Genomic DNA, 20,211 nt, shown 5'->3' with positions numbered 1-20,211 from the left:
GAAGAATGTGCTTTTAATTCTTCCTGCATCTTTGGGTCACATCCAGAAGTCCCCAAGCTCCAGTTTATCTCCTCTGCCTGATTTTCCTGACATTACTGCCCATGCACATCCCATGGATATTCATATTTTTGCTGGATTGGGATTTTGGGATATAAACCTGTTTCTGATTTCTTTTCCCCAGTATTACCACTCAAAACATTTTGATCTTTAAATACCCATGTCAAAAAAAAAAGGAAATCATGAGGAAATGACTTTCATGTAAATATTTTATTTAGGACTGATAAATATTAACTGTAATAGTGCAAAGCAATGCATATAATAAACATATAAAATAATACAAATTACTTACAAGAGCAGATTTTTTCTTAGTTATAAGTGGCAGCCTGGTCTCCTCATTGGGATGTTTTAAACCAGCTTTATTATCTGTGTTGTCTGGGTCAAGAATAATTTTAAAATCCATTTCCACCTGCTGCTGAAATATAGAACAGGGATAATCTTAAAATAACTGCACTGGGGCTGAAGTGAGGCAGAAACTGTAAAATTGCAAAATGATGATAAAAATTAGGATTATTTGACTCCACACAGAACTGGGCAAACAACAAGGTGCCTTTTATTCAGATGGAGAACTTTGTAAGGAATTGAATATTTATCCAAATTGACACTTTTTTCAGACTTTGTTGAATTAATTCCATTCTCAATGCAGGCACAGCAGTGGATTATTAAAAAACCCTGATAGTAATCAGAATTAAAACATAGTTCTTAATGCACTCTGTCATCTGCATAGATTGAGTTTGACCATTCTGCTAATAAAAATCATGATGATTAAATCACAATGGACAGAAAATGAATTTACAAGTTTCTTCTTGTTATAAGAAATACCTATAAAACCCAGAGGGATGCCCTATGTTTTTATTACAGTAGAAATGTCTTAAATTGAAAATATTTTGATACATATTCTATTGCATAAATGCAAAAACAGATCCAGGAAATATCCATTTTTCACCAATAAAATATGCCATAAAAAGTTCAAGACTCATTAGATGTGTACTTGAAGTATTAAACAACTGTGTTACTTTGTGAAAGCACTAAAAATGCTTTAATTTATTTATCTGCACCATCTATTCTCTCTTCTTTTGATGGTAATTACAAGGAGATGTATCAATGAGATGCTCATTTAGATTTGGGGTTGTAAGAACACAAGTTATTATCCAAGCCAATTACTCTTTTACCCACATGGCTGCACAGAGACAGAAAGTTCAATTTTCACCTCATCAGTGCTTTTGTGGTATTTATTTTATTACTATAACACACTGTTATGCAGGGAGGAAACTGCTGGTGCTATTAAAAAAAATAAAATTGGGGGGAATTGAACACCTTTCAATTAAACCAGGAGATGATTCCCAATGCAAACTCCTCACTTGAGCTGACAGGAAAATAAATGATCAATGCAGGGGGGGGGGGAAGTGCCACATAAGATAAAAATAATCGATAATTATTAATAAAAATTCTTAATTTATTAATAAAAACCACCTGATAAAAGTGGCTTGGATAACCTGGCCTGGGAGGAGGTTCCTGTCCCATCTGCTCCTTTTGCTGAGGATTTTTGAACACTTTCAGTCATGGGGTGCTGCCAAACCCTGAATCCACGGGCAGAGTATTATGGGATGCACAAGACACCAAACCCTGATGGAATGTGGCCCCTGGCAGAACAAGAGGGTGTGAATTCAGACCTGGGAGCCCTGGCACAGCTGTGGAGCTGATCTGCTGCACCTCTGCACAGTCACAGGCTCCAGTGGGGGCAGAACCAGCTGCTCCTGACAGGCACCAGGAGGAAAATTCCTGCTTGGGAGAGAAACAGGCACTGAGGATCCTAAAAATGATTTGGATTTTACCTGTTAAACCCACTCTGCTTCCATCCACTTCTCTCCAAATGACTGTATTGAGACTCAGCATTTTGTTTTAAATTTGCATTTAGCAAAAGTAAAATCACAGGAGTGGCAGAGCACTCCGCTTAGAACTGCATTTACATTTGTCCTTTTTTTTTTAACTTAAAATCAAAATAGAAAATGACTAAAGTAACTTTTTCTAGGTCACTACTCCCATGTGCTTTCCATGATGATGTCACCTCAGTTTTCGTGCCTTGCTACAATAAAACATTTGTTTCACTTACCACTTAAGGGGCTCTTGGGAATTCACTTCTTTATTACCAGCTGAAGAAAGAGTTAACTCTTGGCTGTTTGCAACATTGAAATAATTCTCAGTGTGTTTCTGTTAAGAGGGAAGAAATTATGTTTAGCTTATTACAAAGATATTAATTTTATTGAACTCAGTTCATTAAACAATCCAGGTCTTGGCTTGACTGAAAAGTTGATAAACTTTTTGCCTCTGTCAGAGAAAAATCTGATTTTTGCTGATGGGCACAAGATCAATTAATTCTGGTGACCCAAAAAAGGGAACCATCATTCTGAGCTGTAATCAGTTGCTGGCTGGAAATGGATCTTGCAACACAACAAATAAATGGCCCAAGTGAATTATTACCACAGACTCTAAAAACTGAACCATTTTCTGGATCTGCTCTATTTTACTTACCCTCAGCCCAAGTTCAGTCCTTTCAGCTGCTTTTCTGAGGTCACAAATATCCACAGCTTCTGCATTTCCTTTCAAACTTTTTTTTTCCATTTTAAACTTCTGAAGGTCTTCTTGAATCTAAAAAGCAAGTTGGGACAAAAATAATAACCAAATCCCATGGGGTCAGGTAGGATTTAATTCAAATTAAATTATTCCTAAATACAGGAAATAAAAGATTCGTGCGACTTCCTATACTTCCGTACTATTATAAATAAGAGATTACAATTACAAATAAGAGAATACAAAATCAGTAGTCTACTGATTGTAGAAAAGCTGGGAAAACTCAAGTTTTAAAACCAGCTTCACAAAGGAGTGGCAATAAACTTCAGCACTGAGATTCTCCGCTTAAAGAACATTTCCTCACATCTCACACGCACGGCACGGCTGGTTTCACGGGGCAGGCATCTCAAAAACCTTCAGATATAAAAACAGCAGGCAGCTTGTGAGGAGACCATGTCAAAAAGGTGTATTTGCGTTAATTAAACAGCTCCGAGGTGTTAAAACCCGAATAATTCGCAGCCCAAGCCCGGCTCCCCACACGCACCAGCCCCTCAGGCACGGCCGAACCCCGCGCGCCCCCCGCCCCTCACAGCACCGGGGATGATCCCGAGGGTGGTGAGGGATGACCGAGGGTGTCCCGGCTGCCCTGCCGGGCCAGGAGAGGCCGGTTCAGGGAGGAAAGTGCCGGTGCCGGCGCTGTCCGAACCCACCCGCCCGTACCGGCCCCGCTCCGGCCATGGCGGCACCGCCTCACCCGGCAACGGGACGCGCCGGCCGGGCCGCACCATCCGCGCCGCGGCGAGAGGGGGGAACAGCGCACGCAGCGGGGGCCGAGCCCGCTCCCTGCCCGGCTGCCCCCCCCGCGCGCGGTGGTAGCGCCGCGGCGGAAGGGGCGCGGCGCGGGCGCCATGGCGGCGGCGGCGCGGCCGCTGGCGCTGCTCACCAGCTGTGCCGCGGGCTTCGAGCCCGAGGAGCTCGTCAAACGTGAGTCGGGGCCGCCGCGGCGCTCAGGCGGGCGGAACCAGGGGCTGCGGCCTGCCCGCGCCCGCGGGAATCGGGCTGGCAGCGGCTCCCTCCAGCCCCGGCCCTCAGGGAGGCTTGTTTTCCCGTCAGGGTGAACTCAGGGTCGGTGCCATCCCCTCACGGTCTCAATTTCCCCTTCAGAGTCGCTGTCACCCCAGATTTTACCCTCAGGGTCACTGCCATCTCCTCACGGTCACCGTTTCCCCCTCAGAGTCGCTGCCGTCCCCTCACAATCCCAGTTTCCCCCTCAGGGTCTCAGTTTTCCCCTCACGGTCCCAATGTCCCCCTCAGGCTCGCAGTTTTCCCCTCAGGGTCGCCGCCCTCCCCTCAAAAGTCCAAATTTTCCCCTCAGGGTCGCTGCCATCCCCTCCCGGTCCCACTTTTCCCCTCAGGATCTCAGCTCTCCCCTCAGGTTTCTCATTTTTCCCATCAAGGTCGCAGTTTTCCCCTCAGGTTCCCAATCCCCTCCAGTGCTGCCCCCAATCCCTCGCAGAGAGTGTCAGAATTCTCCTTTAGAGAAAATAATTCACCGATTTCTCAATGCATAAGGACTAAAAGGAAAGCTAAAAATTTTGTGTGTTCTGCAGCTGGTAGAATTGCAGATCCCACTTCATCCCGAGTACAGAACTCATTCAGTAAGAAGTGGTTTTCCTGGGAAAGCAGTTGCCATTTTTATGGCACAAAAGGAGAACACAAGAATAAGATCTGATAATAAAGGAAACCATGGTGTGATTCTGGGTAGTTTAAAATCAGGGGATTCCAGGAAGAAGCTGTTCAGATCTTGGTGGTTTCCCCACATTAGGGCAGCCCTGGCTTCTCTACATTTGTTTTTATCTCTTTCTGAGCAATTCTTACTTAGGACCTCACCAAGCACAGGGCTGCCCCCAAGAACTGGTTCCCACCACCTCATTAAAGCACATTTTAAACAAAAAATAACAGTACAAGATCTGCAGTCAAAGGCTCCTCTGTCAAAGCAGCTGCATGACACTGAATTATTTAAAGATTCCACACAAAAATTATTATTAGCTTATTTTTGAGGAAGGTATAAGCAAATTGAAAGGAATTATTCAAGGTTCCTCAAGGTTTCTCCTTTGATTATTTTGCATAGTGGAATGAAACGAGTAGAAAAGGTAGGTGAGCAAAAAGCTGTTTAATCTGAGAAAATCTTAAAATTTAAACTTAGATTTTTTTATATTGGTACTCACTTTGAAATGTCTCAGCTTCTGTTACTCCCAATACCAAAACTGGAGTCCTGTCCATGTGTCCTCTGACATTAAAATCCTCCTGAAAGAAATAAAATAATTAGTTAAAATAAATAACCATCAGCATTTTAATTCTCTGCTTTGTATAACAAGTGCAATTAAACCAGATGCAGATGGGTTTGGTGGGGTGAAAGAACCTGTCAGAAATTTCAGACCAATTCCAAGACTTTTCCCAGGATTTTCCTCCTGTCAAATGGAAAATGGCTTGAGGGTGAGGAGCAGCTGATGGTACATTTGCTAGCTGTGTTTTTATTTGTTTTATTTGTTGTTGAATGCTTTCATTCATGGCAAAACAAAACTATTTAAAATGCTCAACATCTGATCTGCCTGTTGTTATTGTGATATATTTATCCCAAAACAAATGAGATTGCTTCAGTTTTCTTACTGTCTGATGGGATTGTTCTTCCTTTTCTTTTTGGATTTTTATCACTCCCCTCCTCCCCAGCAGATTTAGGTTCTCTTTACTCCTTGGTGTAATTTTAGGAGTGGTTTTTTTATGGTTTATTCCACCAGGTGGCTCTCAAGGCCCAGAATGTGGGAATTACTCTGTGTTACCTGACAACTCTGAAGATTTGTGAGCATTTGGGGCATGATCTTAAAACTTTTATCAAGTCTGAAAAACACTATGAAGAGTGGTCAATACCTTAATCCCTTTGGGAAAAAAAAAGAAGTTGCAATAATTAAAAAAATTATTAGACAAATTGTTGTTAAAAGTACTTAAATACCACTTTTACTGCAAGAGAGCTACACTTGGTTCTCTGATTAACTGCTGAAAAGTTATTTCTGGTCTTCAACTCCCTTTTTTCAAAAGTATTTGCACTTTCAAAAGACTTAATAAGATTCAGTGTTAAAAATGGGAAGGGATGTGAGATTTTATAATATTACCACGTCCTCTCTTGTGTTCAAAATCTTTATTTATCTTGTCTGTATGATAAAATTAAAAGTTGATATTTAAGTCAGTAAAATGAGCTAACATTCTTGGAAATAGCTGAAAAATATTTCACTCCTGACAAACTGCCAGGAGTGATCAGGGACTTGTGCAGCAATTTCTTACAGCCCCACAACAAACCTGAATCCTTTCACCAAGATCCTGCAGCCCTTTGAGTTCAGTGTGCAACATCCATTTTTAACAGGAGAGAAATTTCACAGGGAATTGGCAAAAATCTCAGGCTGAAGGATGGGATGAAAGAAAAGCCCTTAAAATCCAGGAACAAGTGGCAGGTGATAGGAAATGGGACATGGCCTCATTCTAGAAGTGCTTTGAGACCTAAATTTGTCCATGAACTCTTCTGAAAAAATATCCCTTACAAAGCAAATTCAGAGCAGCTTTTAAAAACCTTTATAAAAGTTCTTTTCCCTTTGTATCCTTGTTAGGGTGACTGACTCGAGTGACTTTAGAGCTGATTTTCTTCACCCCATTTTCCTCCCTAAATCTTACTGCTCATTTTCCAGTAATTTCTGAGGACCCTTTTATTCATAGCCTCTTGTGGCATTAACTTGTAATTGTGTTAGCTCAGACTGATTTCAATTTAGTTACTTATTTTTAACTGTCAAAACACTGGTAAAGAGAAATTTATATCATATTCAAAACAAAACCTCTGAGAAGACAAAGCTCAGAATCCCCCAGCTCCAAAGTGAGGTGGGGTAATTTTAGCATGGAATATCATCTGATTAAAAACTAATAAAGCTTCAACCTGGAAAAATCATTTAGATGTGGCACTTCTTATTTTAAGAAACCCAGAGAGGAGACTCCTGTTTCATCCTCTGAAGTAGGAAATGGTTACAGGTTTCTGTTTCCAAGGTCACATTTCTCCCTCAGATTCTGTCTCCTCCTCAGGGCTGCAAATAATCCTGCTTTGAGCTCCCTGTGCTCACTCTCCAGATCTATTTCTCAGCTTTGCAGTTCAGTTGTAAAAATCACTGCAGCCTTGGCAAGGAGCTTTTCCTGTCTTTTTACTAATAAGATACAGATAAATTCAAATTCATCTCCAGACTATTTGGGGAACAGCCTGTTCCAGCAGCTCCAGGAATTCTCTCAGTACCTTAAAATACAAATCCTTGAAAAGCCATGTACTTGATTCTTTAACTCTTCTGCTACCCAAGGCAATTCTGGATGACTCAGTCTATTTTAGAAATCATTGACCTGTGTTCCAAGGTATCCAACATCTGAACAAGATATCCTGGCCTTTCCCTCAAGGAATAATGGGATGCTCTGCTTCCAGCTCTAGTGCAGCTCCAGGAGTGTTCCTGGAAAAGTTCCTGCCTTGAAGAGCAGAGCTCTGAATTTTAATGGTTGGGCTCCTGCATGGAATTTCATGGGAATCACAACTGAATTGTAGGAGCTGGGTTTATTTTCTCATTAGTTACCTTCAGGTTTTGGTCACAGTTAAACAGATCTTTACATCTCAATGAGCATGCAAAGGTTGTAATAAAGTTTAGCTTTTCTCTTCATACATCCTGTTTTCTCTCAATTCATCCTACTGAGTTCAAGCTTAACACTTGAAAAGGTATTTCCAGGAAAACAAAAGGCTTTCTACAGCTTCTGGGCCAGATTTTAGATTGAAAACTAGAAAACAAACTCTTTTGAAAGCTAAGCAATAAAATCTGGGACAAAGTAACAAATGGGAGTTGAATGTTTAAAGATCTCCATTATATACTGGTTTATTATGGTAAAGATGGATCTGCATTGGCACTGTACTCATTTATTTTCTCTCCTGCAGGTATCACAGGAAAAGATGACCTTACTGTGGGTGCAATAACAAGTGGAAGAGTGAATTTCTACCCCTGGACAATAGATAACAAATACTATTCTGCAGATATCCACCTCTGTGTGGTCCCCAGCACATTCCACGTGACTGCAGACATTGCTGAGGCTGTGCAGGCATTTGTGGTGTACTTTGACAGCACAACAGTAAGGCTTCCTTCTCCTCTTCCTTCTTATCTAGCTGCCCTATCACAGAGCCAGAAATGAGATTCTCCATCCATCCCCTCTATTCTGTTGTATTCATTGGCAGAAGAGCAGTATTAAATACTAAATATTACATTTCCCTGCTAACAATGGCAGCAGTTCCCTTCTCTCTCACTGCTCTCCTCCAGCTACAAGAGGGGTTTTCAGGAGTTATTATGCCACCATGGCAAATCCAGCTCACCATCTTTATTCCTAGCTGGTGCTGCTTCTTAAAGGCTCCTTTAGGACAGATAAAAGTTAGGGAGCTAAGCATAAAATTCAGTGCATTTTACCCAAAATTGTTTCTACTAAACCAGCAGTAGTGAAAACTGGTTTAGCAGAAACCAAAAAGATTGAGACAAAAAAAAAAAAAGCCTATTTCTTTATATAATTCAATTCAAATACTATTAAAAACTAAAGTACTGTAGGATTTATTCCAAAGAATATTTTTCTTTTCCTGTAGAAAACTGGACTGGAGGGTGTCTCTGAATGGCTTCCCCTGACAGAAGAGTGGCTGCCAGAAGTGATGATCCTGGTTTGTGACAGAGTGGCTGAGAATGGTAGGGGACCCAAGAGCTCCCATCCTCACTTAGAGCCATTAACCTGCATCATAATTGACCTTCTAATTACATCAACAATTGCTCCTCAGTCTGGGTGAGACTGGGAATCAGAATTTCACCAGATTGCTCAGTCAGCTCTGTGTCCTGCCACTGCAGGGGGACTGAAAGGCATTCCTGCTGAAAGCTGGGGAGGACTTGCTGAATTCCATTTCTTGGACATTTGGACATGGAACACACACATTTGCTGTGGTCCTAGACAACAGCAGGCTGGGAGGTGCAGCTGTGTCCCTGCTGCTTAATTCAGTGTCACACCCAGAGTTAACAGAAGCCTTCATTCCTGCTTACATTGTACCCTCAGCAAAACCATTTGATTCTGTCCCTCAGTTCAACTCTCTATTTTTGGAATCCACAGTGAATGGAGGATCCATGCCAGCTGCTACACACCTTCCCATACACTCCAGAACAAACTTTGAGGGAGTAAAACACAGCTAAATACTCTGCTAAATCTGCTGATAGTGGTCTCACATCTGCACCTCTAATACCCAATTTTGTCTCCCAATTTAGGTGTGAGCAGACAGAAAGCTCAAGAATGGTGCATCAAGCATGGCTTTGAGCTGGTAGAGCTCAGCCCTGAGGAGCTGCCTGATGAGGATGGTAGGTCTGCTGCTTCTCTTGCCATTTGGAGAAGGAAACAGTGCCCCAAAATATCTTCTAAATAAAGTCATGCCCCTTGCAATTGTTGATGTGCCACATGATTACAGCATGGAATGCTCCCAGTTGGTGGGGCTTAGTGTCAGCTAGAAAAGGTCAGCATGAGGAGGAGGTTATTTCCTCTGAGAAATTCCATTTGTCCCCTCCCAAATCCAGCTGCTGTTTGTGCAGCACCTACATAAAAATAATATCTGCTCCTTTTTCTAGCACTGCCCTAGGGCTGTATTGATACATCAGGAGTTTATACTCCACTTAGAAAATCGATCTAAAGAAACATTTTTCTGCATGAGGGCAGAAAAACTCTGGTTTTAAAAAGGCTTAAGAACTATTTTATGCTATCTTGATACAAACAGTGACATGATAGGCTGAAAATGGCAGGTTGTTAAAAACATTTCAGAGCAACACAAGCTGTTACACAGGAAATAAACTAGTTTCAGAATCACTGGCTGCCCAACATTTATAAGTTGAAAAAAATAAAAAACCCAGCAAGAAGAGTCAGAAGTGTGATGTTCCACTCTTGAAAAGTGACTGTGCATTTCCTGAGAGCCTTATCAGCATCAGCCTTATCTGCTCACTTCAGAGAGAGCCTTTACCTCTCTGGAACCCAGTGAGGGACTGAGTGCATTTGCAGCCTGCAGAGGAATTAATCACTAACATTTGCTCTATTTCAGATTCTCCAAGCACACTGCAGTCACCAAAAATAATTCACTAGAAAATCCTCAGCTAGAACACATCCCACCCTTTCCCCCTTTGAAGGTTTACTAAAATTGGATCTTGAGTAGCTGAGAATTCTCCCTCTCTCCCCACCATGCCTTTAAAAATATTTCCTTTTTTTTCTTTAGTCAAGGAGGGAGATTCACAGATACTGGGATAACCAGAAGTAAAGACTCCTTAGACTAAACAAACACTAAGTGCTTTAAAAATAGTAATCTTAAGTTATTTTTCTATTGAACAATTGTAAAGAGCAGGCTTTTTACCATCTAAATAACAGGAATAATAACAAGTCAGGATGTTAATTTCTGGAATATTGGGATACATGTTCTTTCCTAGCTGTTTAATCTGGTAGTTGATTCACTGTGACTCATGCAGAGGAGGAACTGTGTTCCAGTGAGTAACTTATTTACCTCACAAACATTCTGGGTGAGTTACAAATGCACAACAGATGCTGTAAACACACTGGGCCAATCCCTGCTCAAAATTCTGACATTTCAGGCAGCTCATCTCAAATCAGCTGGAACTTTTGTTTTGATTCATTCTCAGTTGTTTGCACAGTCAGGACAGGAGCTCTAAACTGAGACTCTTGATAATGACTCTGATATCAAACCAAACAGCAGCATCACAGAGGGCAAAAAATCTGATTTCAGCCTTCAGTTCATTTCTAAAGACAGTTTCAATTACTGCACCTGTGCCTGAGTCACTTGGGTTTGATTTCTAAACAATCCCATTTTTGTATCCAAAGGATTGTTTGGGGTATTTTTTACCCTTTGTCAACCTGCACAAACATGGGAAGCTGACTAAACTGAGGAAATGGGAAAACTGACTTGGTCCAAAGTGGTGTCAGATCTATTCAGTAAATAAAATCAAATTTGAATAAAGGTTTCCCTGGGCTTTCATGTTCCTATAATTGCCAGGATTACTGGAACTGGGGACAGCTTTACAATATTCCTTTCCATTTTTACAGGAATCACACCCTTTTAAAATGGTTGTCTGAAGTTCTTTATTTTCCACCAGAAAGAAAACTAATTCTACTTTCTAATATATTTCTATTGTAAGAGATCTTGGGGTAAAACATTCACATTCCTTGTCTGTTACTATAAAATTTACTCAGATATTACTTAATATAGGCCTCTATTAAATATTTAACAAAAAGAACTTAGATATCTGCAAAATGCTGAGCTCACAGTTCATTATGGAATCTCATTAATTTTTATTTCCTTGACCTCTCAGGAATCAAAGGTGAAAAATCTGAGCTGTGTACCAGGAGCAGAATTTCTAATAATTGTTAGAAGATAATAATAATTGTGAAGATATAATAATTGTGAGGCCTTCAGCCCCACCTCTGGAGGCATGTGCTGGTGTTTGGAGTTTCTTGAGGAGTTTTCAGTGTAACTTTGAGGAGTTTTCAGAGTTACTTTGAGGAGTTTTCAGAGTTACTTTGAGGAGTTTTCAGTGTAACTTTGAGGAGTTTTCAGTGTAACTTTGAGGCGTTTTCAGAGTTACTTTCAGGAGTTTTCAGTGTAACTTCCAGGAGTTTTCAGAGTTACTTTGAGGAGTTTTCAGAGTTACTTTGAGGAGTTTTCAGAGTTACTTTGAGGAGTTTTCAGAGTTACTTTGAGGAGTTTTCAGAGTTACTTTGAGGAGTTTTCAGAGTTGCTTTCAGGAGTTTTCAGAGTTACTTTGAGGCGTTTTCAGAGTTACTTTCAGGAGTTTTCAGAGTTACTTTCAGGAGTTTTCAGAGTTACTTTCAGGAGTTTTCAGAGTTACTTTCAGGAGTTTTCAGAGTTACTTTCAGGAGTTTTCAGAGCTGTGTCTGTGCTTTGTGCAGATGATTTCCCCGAGTCCACCGGAGTGAAGCGCATTGTGCAGGCCCTCAACGCCAACGTCTGGTCCAACGTGCTCATGAAGGGGGGTAGGTGCCCTGGGGGTTAGCAGGGTTCAACCTGAGCAGCTGGAGCAGCACAGGCACAGCTGGAGCAGCACAGGCACAGCTGGAGCAGCACCTCTGGGACTGCCCCAAGGAACTGGGGGCTCAGGCTTGGCTTTCATCCCCCCTTGGTGTCCTGATGCACTCACAGAATCCTGGGGTGCTTTGGTTTGGGAGGGACCTTAAAGCTCAGCTTATCCTGTGCCTTGGGCACTTCCAGCCACAACTTCTCTGTGCCAGAGCCTCACCACCCTCTCAGGAAAGGATTTCAGTGGGAAACTTCCTCCTGTTCCCTCTCCACCAATAATTTCAGTTAAATATTCCATTCATTCTACAGCTTGCCATGAAAACTCCCAAGTTTGTTCCACCAAACTCTAGTGGGAAATAGGCTGTAATTATCAGCTTTGTCAGACTGGTACATGATTCACCATAGAGGTAAAGGTTAAATTCCACATTTGTTGGTTTTGGTTTTTTTTTAACTAGAAATGAGAATAGTAAATGTAGTGAAGAGATTTGGCAAAGAATCTGTGTCAAACATTTCAGGACTGTTTTGGTACAGAAAGCCCCACTTGAGTACATGGAAACCACAGAATTTTTTGACAACAGTGCAAAAAATGGGCAACCCAGATGATTTTTTGAGAAAGCTGGTTACAGGTAGAGTTAGAATTTTGGAAAAATCACTTCAGCCTTAGACTCATCAGAAAAGAAAATGCTGTGGTTGCAAGTGTAGATCCTTCCCTTTACTTGAAAACCCTTAATTACCTTTCTAATCACACAAACTGCAGCAGAAAATGTGGGAACATGAAACCTAAAGGATGCTTGGCCTGAAATTTCTTACTCACAAAGCCTCATCCCACCACCAACCTTCCAACACCTCTCTGCTGTCCCCTTTCCCTTCCTCCAAGAAATAACTGTAGAATTCTTTCAAGCCCTGAGAGGCTGCTGTTCATTTCTGTGTCTGCAAGGTGCTTGCTGGGACTCAGTAAAACCAGGGTGAGAATGATTAAACTCCATTTTTGATGCAGCTTTTTGAGGATTCCTCATTCCCCATCAGAGCTGAGGGAAGGTGGGCTCTGATTCAGTGTAACCATTACAGAGAAGCAGGTGACCTTGGCAGATGGTGTCAGCTTATCTCACTTGTGCTAAAAATGGCTTTTTATCAACATATCTCCTGCATTTGGCAGATGCCACCTTACAGAGCAGCAGAATTTAGTCACATGTTCAGTTCTCCACGGGGGGAAATTCCTGCACACACTGCTGTGTTCTGTAAAGGTCAGACTCCTTGAAAAATCCACATTTTCTCTCCCCACAGCCCCACACAGCACTGCTGCACCACCACAGCCCCCTCAGGAAATGAGCTATATTTGGAAGGTGTTGCAGCCTGGCTGTGCCTTCAAAGGGAAATCATTGAGCTCATTTTGCTTAAAATAAAACTTTTTTACAACCTGTAACATATCTTTTGTTTTCAGCTTCCTCCAGCTCCTAGAAACTGGCTGCCATGTCAATCCAACTTTAACTTTTATCTGAATGCTCTGCAAGAGTTATCAGAGACCTTAAGAGAGTTCCAGTAGTAAATACTTCTAGCACTGCAAGGTGTAGTCTTAATTCAAAAACCTGTTTTCCTGAGAATTTAAATTTACAGACAGAGCAGGAATAACTTTTTTCAAGCACAAACATCAGACCCATATTATTTTACTGCATTAAGCACCAACAGAGTTCTTCTCAAGCTGCAGGTTTTTTCACACACCTATTAATTAAAATGATTTAATTTTTTTTTCTCTCACCATTATATCACAGAGATCCATAAAAAGGATTATTAAATGCAACACAGTTGAATTAGAAACAAGTTTCACACCAAGTAAGCAATCCCAGGTGCTTTGTGAGCAGATGGAGCAGCCTTACCTGGGAGTGTCCCAGGAACAAATCCTTTGGAGTTGGTTCTCCAGGCCTTGAGCTCCCTTCAGTCTCTGCAAGTTTCCTGGTGCAGGAGAACATGAGCAGTTCTCCAGATAACACATTTCCCTCCCCACAGAAATATCCAACTGCTGCTGCAATCTCTGTCCCTGCAAGAGCCTCTGGAACAAGAGCAGAAACCATTTCCAGCCCTCTGGAAGAGGCTGCTGGGCTTCTTTCCTGCTTAAATTCACCTGCTTACCTCAGGTGGGGCCAGGAATGAGCCTGACTCTCATCACAGCCAATTAACCTGATTTAGGGAGGCCATTTGAACAAATTGGGAATTTTGATGTGTTAATTCTAATTTTATGTGTAAGGATCACCATGTGTCAGCTGGAGACAGGAGGAATAGCAGGTGAAGGCAGTGAAACAGGAGTCTGGGAATGCTGAATCCATGTCCAGAGCATCCTGAGTGCTTCCTGTGAAACTGCACAGAGTATGGGATCATGGGATGGTTTGGGTGGGAAGTGACCCTGAATCCCATCCCATTGCAGCCCTGCAGGGACACCTCCCCTGCCCCAGTGTCCAGCCTGGCCTGGGACCCTGCCAGGGACAGGGACAGGGACAGGGACAGGGACAGGGACAGGGACAGCCCCAGCTGCTCTGGGCTCCAGCACAGCTCAGTGAGTGGGATGAGCTCATTCTTGGCTTTGCTGCCTTAAGAACACTGTGTAAGGCATCACCCACTTCCTGAATTGCACCCAGAAGTTGAAATAACTTTTACATCCAATAAAAGGAGTTTATAGGAAGGGTTTTTCAAGGGTGTGCCTGCAACCAAGTGTTGTGTCTGCCTCCTCCCTCACCACAGATCCAGGCACAAATCACTGCTGTTCAGAGATCCCTGCTGCACATTCCAGATGTTCCAGAAGGGGATGACAGCTGCAATAGCTCTGCCTGAGGTTCTGCAGGGTTGGAGGAGGGAATGTGGAGCCAGTGCCATTTTTCTGCACAGGACAAGCTCTAATCCCAGCTGAGGGTGAGCTCCATGGTGAGATCACTGCCTGCTCTCCTCTGCCAGTGTGGGACTGTCCCTGTGCAGGACATTGTGCACTGCAGTGCCCAGCCTTGCTGGGGCTGGCTCAGAAACTGGCTCCCTGTCCATCCTCACAGCTGGCCCAGAGGCAGCTCTGCTCACCCCATGGAACCTGGGGAAGCTGCAAATCCCAAATTTCATCCTGCACTTCTGTTCAGTGACTGATGGCCTCCATGGGCAGCTGAACATTTCCCAGGGCACTCATTCAGCTCCACTGATTCATTTCTTCCCAGCCCTTTGGCCAGGGATGGGGCAGATCAGCCTCAGGAGCAGGGAATGGGGGCTCAGGAATTCTCCTGGATGGGCTCAGTTACACATCCAACCCTTCAAAAATGGGAGGCTGGAGAAATGGCAAGGAAATCTGCACAGAGCATCCAAATGACATCACCTCAACAGTTGAGTCTAGAGCTTAGTCATGAGTGCAATAATTTAGAACATACTTCTTTTAAAAAGTAATATTAAATCTTTCTTCTGGCAGAAGTCATTGTTTCCTGGCTATTTCTGGTACAACAAGTTCACATTATTTCAGTTTTAGTTGACTAAAATACAAAGGTTTGCAGAAAAATCTCCTTAGTGTCTTGTGTAACTGCAAATATTTACTACTCAGTGCAAGGCTGTGGTATTGAGTAGTAAACTGACTTAGAAAAACCTGACTTAATAAAAAACACCTCATCATATCACCCATTATGCACATACTTTTATATAAAACAGGTTTTAAAATACAGCCTGTTTAAATTAAAAATACTGCACCACATTTTTTATCTTAGCTGTTTAGCTTTGAAATCCCTTTTAAAGCAGCATTGAGATACACCTTAAGCCAGCAGTGCCAGAGCACCTTGCAGTGAGAAGAAACCCTGGATTTGATGGATGACCCCACCCAGGAGTTCTGAATGAGATATTTAAGAATTTTCTTTGCCATTTCTGTCGTGTTCAGACTGTGAGCAGAGGCTCTGGTTGCTTTTCCTGAATCCAGCCCCAGACTCAGTGCTGCTCCAGGAACAGCAGCTGCTGCTGCATTGTCCAGCTGCCTCATTTGGGATTTACCAGAGCAGAGACTTCCAACAAGCTCTGGGAACACCCCACTTCTCCTGTGCCTCACACATCTCTTTCCTGGGGGGAATATTTAGCAGCAAATGTTGCTGACACAGTTTAAAGCCTAGAGATGATGTGAAATTTCTATTTTCAAGTGCACTGGCAGAGTTTTCCATGGTGCTGTGAGATTCTCCCTCTCCCCCTGGCCAGTGGCAGTACTTGCAGTCATTTTGTGTGTTTTTCTGTTTGTTTGCAGACAGGACCCAGGGCTTTGGTCTGCTCAGCACCTTGGCAGGAGCCAACAGGAGCCGTGGCTGTGAAGAGACCCCTGAGACAGAAGTAACCAGTGATTGCATCATCCTGCTCTGCTCAGGCCCTCCCTGCATCCCTGGGGGTGCTGGGCCCCCCCTGTGCCACAGAGCCAAAGAGCACTAAAAGCTCCATTCAGGATGGGTTGGATTATATCCACATTATCCCCTTTGGGGCAAAACAGCACCTGTCATTTCATGGTGTTAATTGAAAAAACCCCAACAAGTCCATGCTGGAATCCCATCATGCAGCACCAATTTGCAGTGCTGCAGAAGTGGCCCAGGTTTTGCAGTGACACTTTGAGATAAAGTGCAGGGTTTGAAGGAAAAGCAGGAAGCACCTGATTTGCTGCTGCAGTTTTTTCATGCATTACTGATACTGAACTCTCTCTGTTTCCTGGCAGTCCAGCCCATCCCCAGGAGACAGGGAAGAGTCCCAGTCAGAGGGAGAGGATGGAGCTGGCACCAACAGCCTGGAGCCTGCTGGTGCTGCAGGTGAGCTCAGTGTGCTGGGAGCACCCACAGAGCCCCTGGCCCTGCTCAGGGAAAAGGGGGCACAGAGGAGAGAGAATCCTGAAAACCATTGCAGCCCTGCAGGAGATGGGGCTTCCTCAGCAGCTGTGAGAGAGATCAGGGTTTGTTTCTGCACAGAGCATTCTGGAATCAGCAAGAAACCTTAAATACTGCAGGAGCTCACATGTGATGTACCACAGAATCATGGAACCTGGAATATTTTGGGTTAGGAGGACCTTAAATCCCATCCAATCCACCCCTGCCATGGGTAGGGTCACCTCCCACTGCCCCAGGCTGCTGCAAGCCCCATCCAGCCTTGGCAGTGCCAGGGATCCAGGGGATCCCTGTGCCAGGACCTGCCCACCCTCCCAGGGAAGGATTTCTTCCATAAAATTAACCACCTCTACCAATGCCATGATTTGTGTGTATGAACAATCAGTACATCAAATGTTTCTTTCTCTCCTGTGACACTGGAATTTGCAAACAGGGTTTGCAGCTGTTAAAATCCTGGTTTTCTGCTGAGAAACCAGAATCACTTCAGCCAAGCTGTGTTTCAGATCCCATGCTGGAAATGGACATCCAGGAGCTGGCCAGCCTGACCACGAGGGATGGGGACCTGGAGAACTTTGAAAGGCTCTTCTCCAAGCTGAAAGAAATGAAAGGTAACCCAGCAGGAGGGATGGAGCTGAGCTCTGGCACCTCCTCAGGGGCTCAGAGAGTGAGTTGGGAAGCTGGGAAATTCCTGTTCTACCTCAAGTCCTTTAGAATTAGCTGCTCTTTCCATTCATTTGCCCTTTATCTTGATAATGCTCTTGAGAGCAGCAGATGTTGCTCTGGGAATTCCCAAATCCAGCTGCAGGAGGTGCTCCTGGGTCCCAGTCCAGCTGCAGGAGGTGCTCCTGGGTCCCAGTCCAGCTGCAGGAGGTGCTCCTGGGTCCCAGTCCAGCTGCAGGAGGTGTTTCTGTCCCTGCTCACTCCTGAGCCTCAGTCCCACCCCCTCTCATTCCACAGACAGAGCTGCCACGCTGCCCCACGAGCAGAGGAAGCTGCATGCAGAGAAGGTGAGCCTTGGGAACTGGGCTGGGAATCAGTAAAATGGGGATTTTTCTTTCCAAGCCACAGTTGCTGCTCCTGAAGAGTTCCTGGATTAAGAGTGGTGAGAACAAATCACAGTCCTAGGGAGGACTTGTCAGGTATCTCCCAGTAATTACGTGAAAGTTTGAAATAGCAGAAAAGCATAAAATGCTGGAATGGTTTGGGTTGGAAGGGACCATAAAGATCATCTCATCCCTCCCCAGTGCCATAAAAAAAAGACTTTGCCTTTCTGAATTCTGAGCTGGAAGCCCTGCAGTCCCTGGGGCTGGCCAGTCCATGGGAAGTGTGGATCTGCTGCAGGATTGAATGATGCTTTAATCACAGCTTTGGTACCACAGGTGCCCCCCATGACCTGAGTCACTGCCCCTGTGCTGCTGGGATTCCTTCACTCAGGCAGGATGTGTTGCCCTTACAGACCTGGCTGCCAGATTCAGCTGCTGCTCAGTTTCTGCTCTTTGGATGGGAAGCCCAAAATCCTCAGCCATGTGATGGGAATTTTCTCCCTTTCCCACTTTTCTGCCATTGCAGGTGGCCAAAGCCTTCTGGATGGCAATTGGAGGGGACAGGGATGAGATTGAAGGTCTGTCCTCGGATGAAGAGAACTGAGTTGCTGTGTGCTGGGAGTGCCAGAGCAATCCTAAAGGATGATCCTTCCCTCAATCAGTGCTCATTGCCAAAACCCATCTAGCTGTAGCTGCTTCCCTGGGTGACAGATTCCCCATACTCCACATTCCACAGCATCTCCTGGCTCCAGGGGCTGTGCCTGGCTGTCCTTCCTCCTCTCTCAGAGGGCTTGGGAAGGTGACAGTGTGTGCTTCAAGGAAATAGTGATGAGTTTACATTTGTCAAATGAACATTTTTATGATTTCCTCTCTGGGGTTTAAATAAACAAATGGGCTCCCAGTTCTCTCTGCACACAGGGCTGGGGATTGGGAAGTGACTCCTGAGTTTGGAACTCCCATTTTTCAGCTCTGGGGCTCTTGGGTGGTTTTGTGGAGCTTTTCCCAGTTCACAGTGCCTGGATTTGGATGGGCAGTGAGGAGGAGGCTGAGCTGTGCCAGGGCTGGAGCTGCCAAGTGCCAAAGCCATTCCAAGCTCAGGTTCTGTTTGGATTTTAAGGGGGGAGCCTTCCCTGGAATGTCAGGTGTTGCCACACTCCTGGATTCCCCCTAGAAATGGAAGTGGGGGTGAAATGCCAGGTTTGTTCACCTGGCAGGAGGCACAGAGCTGCTCTGGGACTCTGCCTCAGTTGCCAGCTGGGATCCCAAACCCCTGGGTGCTCCTGCCTGTGCTGACACTCCTGTGTGCCCATGGAATTCCCTTTTCCTGCATCAATCCACGTCACTCCCACAGCAGCACAGGGCTCAGAGCCTCTGGAATTCGGGCATGGCAGGAAGGAGGGAGGTGCCAGCCTGGCTGCTCTGCTGCAGCCTGATCAGTGGGAAGAGGATCCAACAGATCCCCTTATGGAAGAGTCTGACCCCAAGAGCTTTCCCTTATCCATCTGAACCCCCCCCTGCTAAGCACCCTCAGTTAGGAATTTCAAAATTCACTTCTCCCACGTCCCCTGAATTCCCCAGTCCCAGGACACGGGTTTGCCATCCATTATTGGATGTTTTACATCCTGCAGGCACCTCCCCTGTGCTCCTTGGGTTCCCTTGCCATGATGAAGCAAAGGTGAATGTAAATCAGTTCCTTGAATGCTGGGAATCATTTCTGGGTCTGAACTGAGTGTTTAAGGACAGAGCTGAAGCCTGACTGGCAGTCTGGCAATTGCTCCTCAGCTGAAGCCTGAGCCCACAAAGAACTCTGGAATGCAGAGACATCCAAGGAAAACCTGCCAGGGCCACCTGACACCTTCCCCAGCAGCTGCTGGGCCTGGCTGGGACTCTGCACAGCTTCCCCCACACAGAGGGGGACACACCTGAAGGGGGCTCCTTCCAAGAGGGAATATTTCCATTTTGGCTTCTTGGTAGCTGAAGAGTCTTTCTGCCCTTTCTAAATCTTTGTTGTGCAATGGTGACAAATGGCCAGAGTGCCAAGGGAGTTGAGGCAGTGAAGAAAACAACAGACTTGGACACTTTATAAACCCATTCTTTAGACATGTGATAGAGATGTGACTTTTTAAATTTAATTAGATCATATAAATTAAAACCCAGTGCTTTGCTGCCTTTTTATGAGGTGCAGCAGCTCATTCCCATACTCAGAACTCTTGCTATCATGATTTATTGTAAATATGGGTCTTGTTTGTAGGGGCATAAATCATGGAGGCAGGAAGTGTGGCTGGAGACACTGGGAAATAATTTAATGATCCTTTGAGGTTGTTGTGTTGTGGTTTAAAATCGAGGCTTACTTTGCTGGTGGTTAATTTTTTGTGGGTTGTTTGGGGTTTTTCTGAAGAGACCTTTTGGTTTTGGCTACAGAATTTCTTTACAAAATAAGAAGTTACAGAAATGAATAAAAGGGGCATTAGCGGAAAAGCAAAGCCGCGTTTGTCACTCA

General features: G+C 44.2%; 2 protein-coding genes across 2 annotated transcripts in view; one reads left to right on the top strand and one right to left on the bottom strand.

Moving 5' to 3' along the window:
• Window positions 1-2,838, bottom strand: part of IQCH (IQ motif containing H) — a 47,728-nt gene extending 44,890 nt beyond the window's left edge. Inside the window, exons 1-4 of the mRNA XM_079317749.1 lie at window positions 2,590-2,838; window positions 2,171-2,268; window positions 1,731-1,839; window positions 350-472 (exon numbers count right to left, since the gene is read on the bottom strand). Of these exons, the coding sequence (XP_079173875.1) occupies window positions 350-472; window positions 1,731-1,839; window positions 2,171-2,268; window positions 2,590-2,679 (420 nt within the window). The 5' untranslated portion in view covers window positions 2,680-2,838. The remainder of the gene's footprint in view (window positions 1-349; window positions 473-1,730; window positions 1,840-2,170; window positions 2,269-2,589) is intronic.
• A 657-nt stretch (window positions 2,839-3,495) lies between these two features.
• On the top strand, window positions 3,496-18,649 carry AAGAB (alpha and gamma adaptin binding protein). The gene is made up of 10 exons (XM_079317748.1): window positions 3,496-3,612; window positions 7,634-7,824; window positions 8,324-8,420; window positions 8,985-9,074; window positions 11,677-11,760; window positions 16,050-16,132; window positions 16,506-16,596; window positions 17,172-17,276; window positions 17,626-17,675; window positions 18,238-18,649. Exons 1-10 carry the CDS (start codon window positions 3,537-3,539, stop codon window positions 18,313-18,315), a joined length of 945 nt encoding a protein of 314 aa, XP_079173874.1. The 5' UTR covers window positions 3,496-3,536; the 3' UTR covers window positions 18,316-18,649.
• Window positions 18,650-20,211: the final 1,562 nt, after the last annotated feature.

This window comes from Erithacus rubecula, assembly GCF_903797595.1.
Source record: "Erithacus rubecula genome assembly, chromosome: 14".
NCBI classification, from domain to species: Eukaryota; Metazoa; Chordata; class Aves; order Passeriformes; family Muscicapidae; genus Erithacus; species Erithacus rubecula.
The sequence above is the reverse complement of the archived record's forward strand: the minus strand, read 5'-3'. Positions and strand labels throughout refer to the sequence as shown.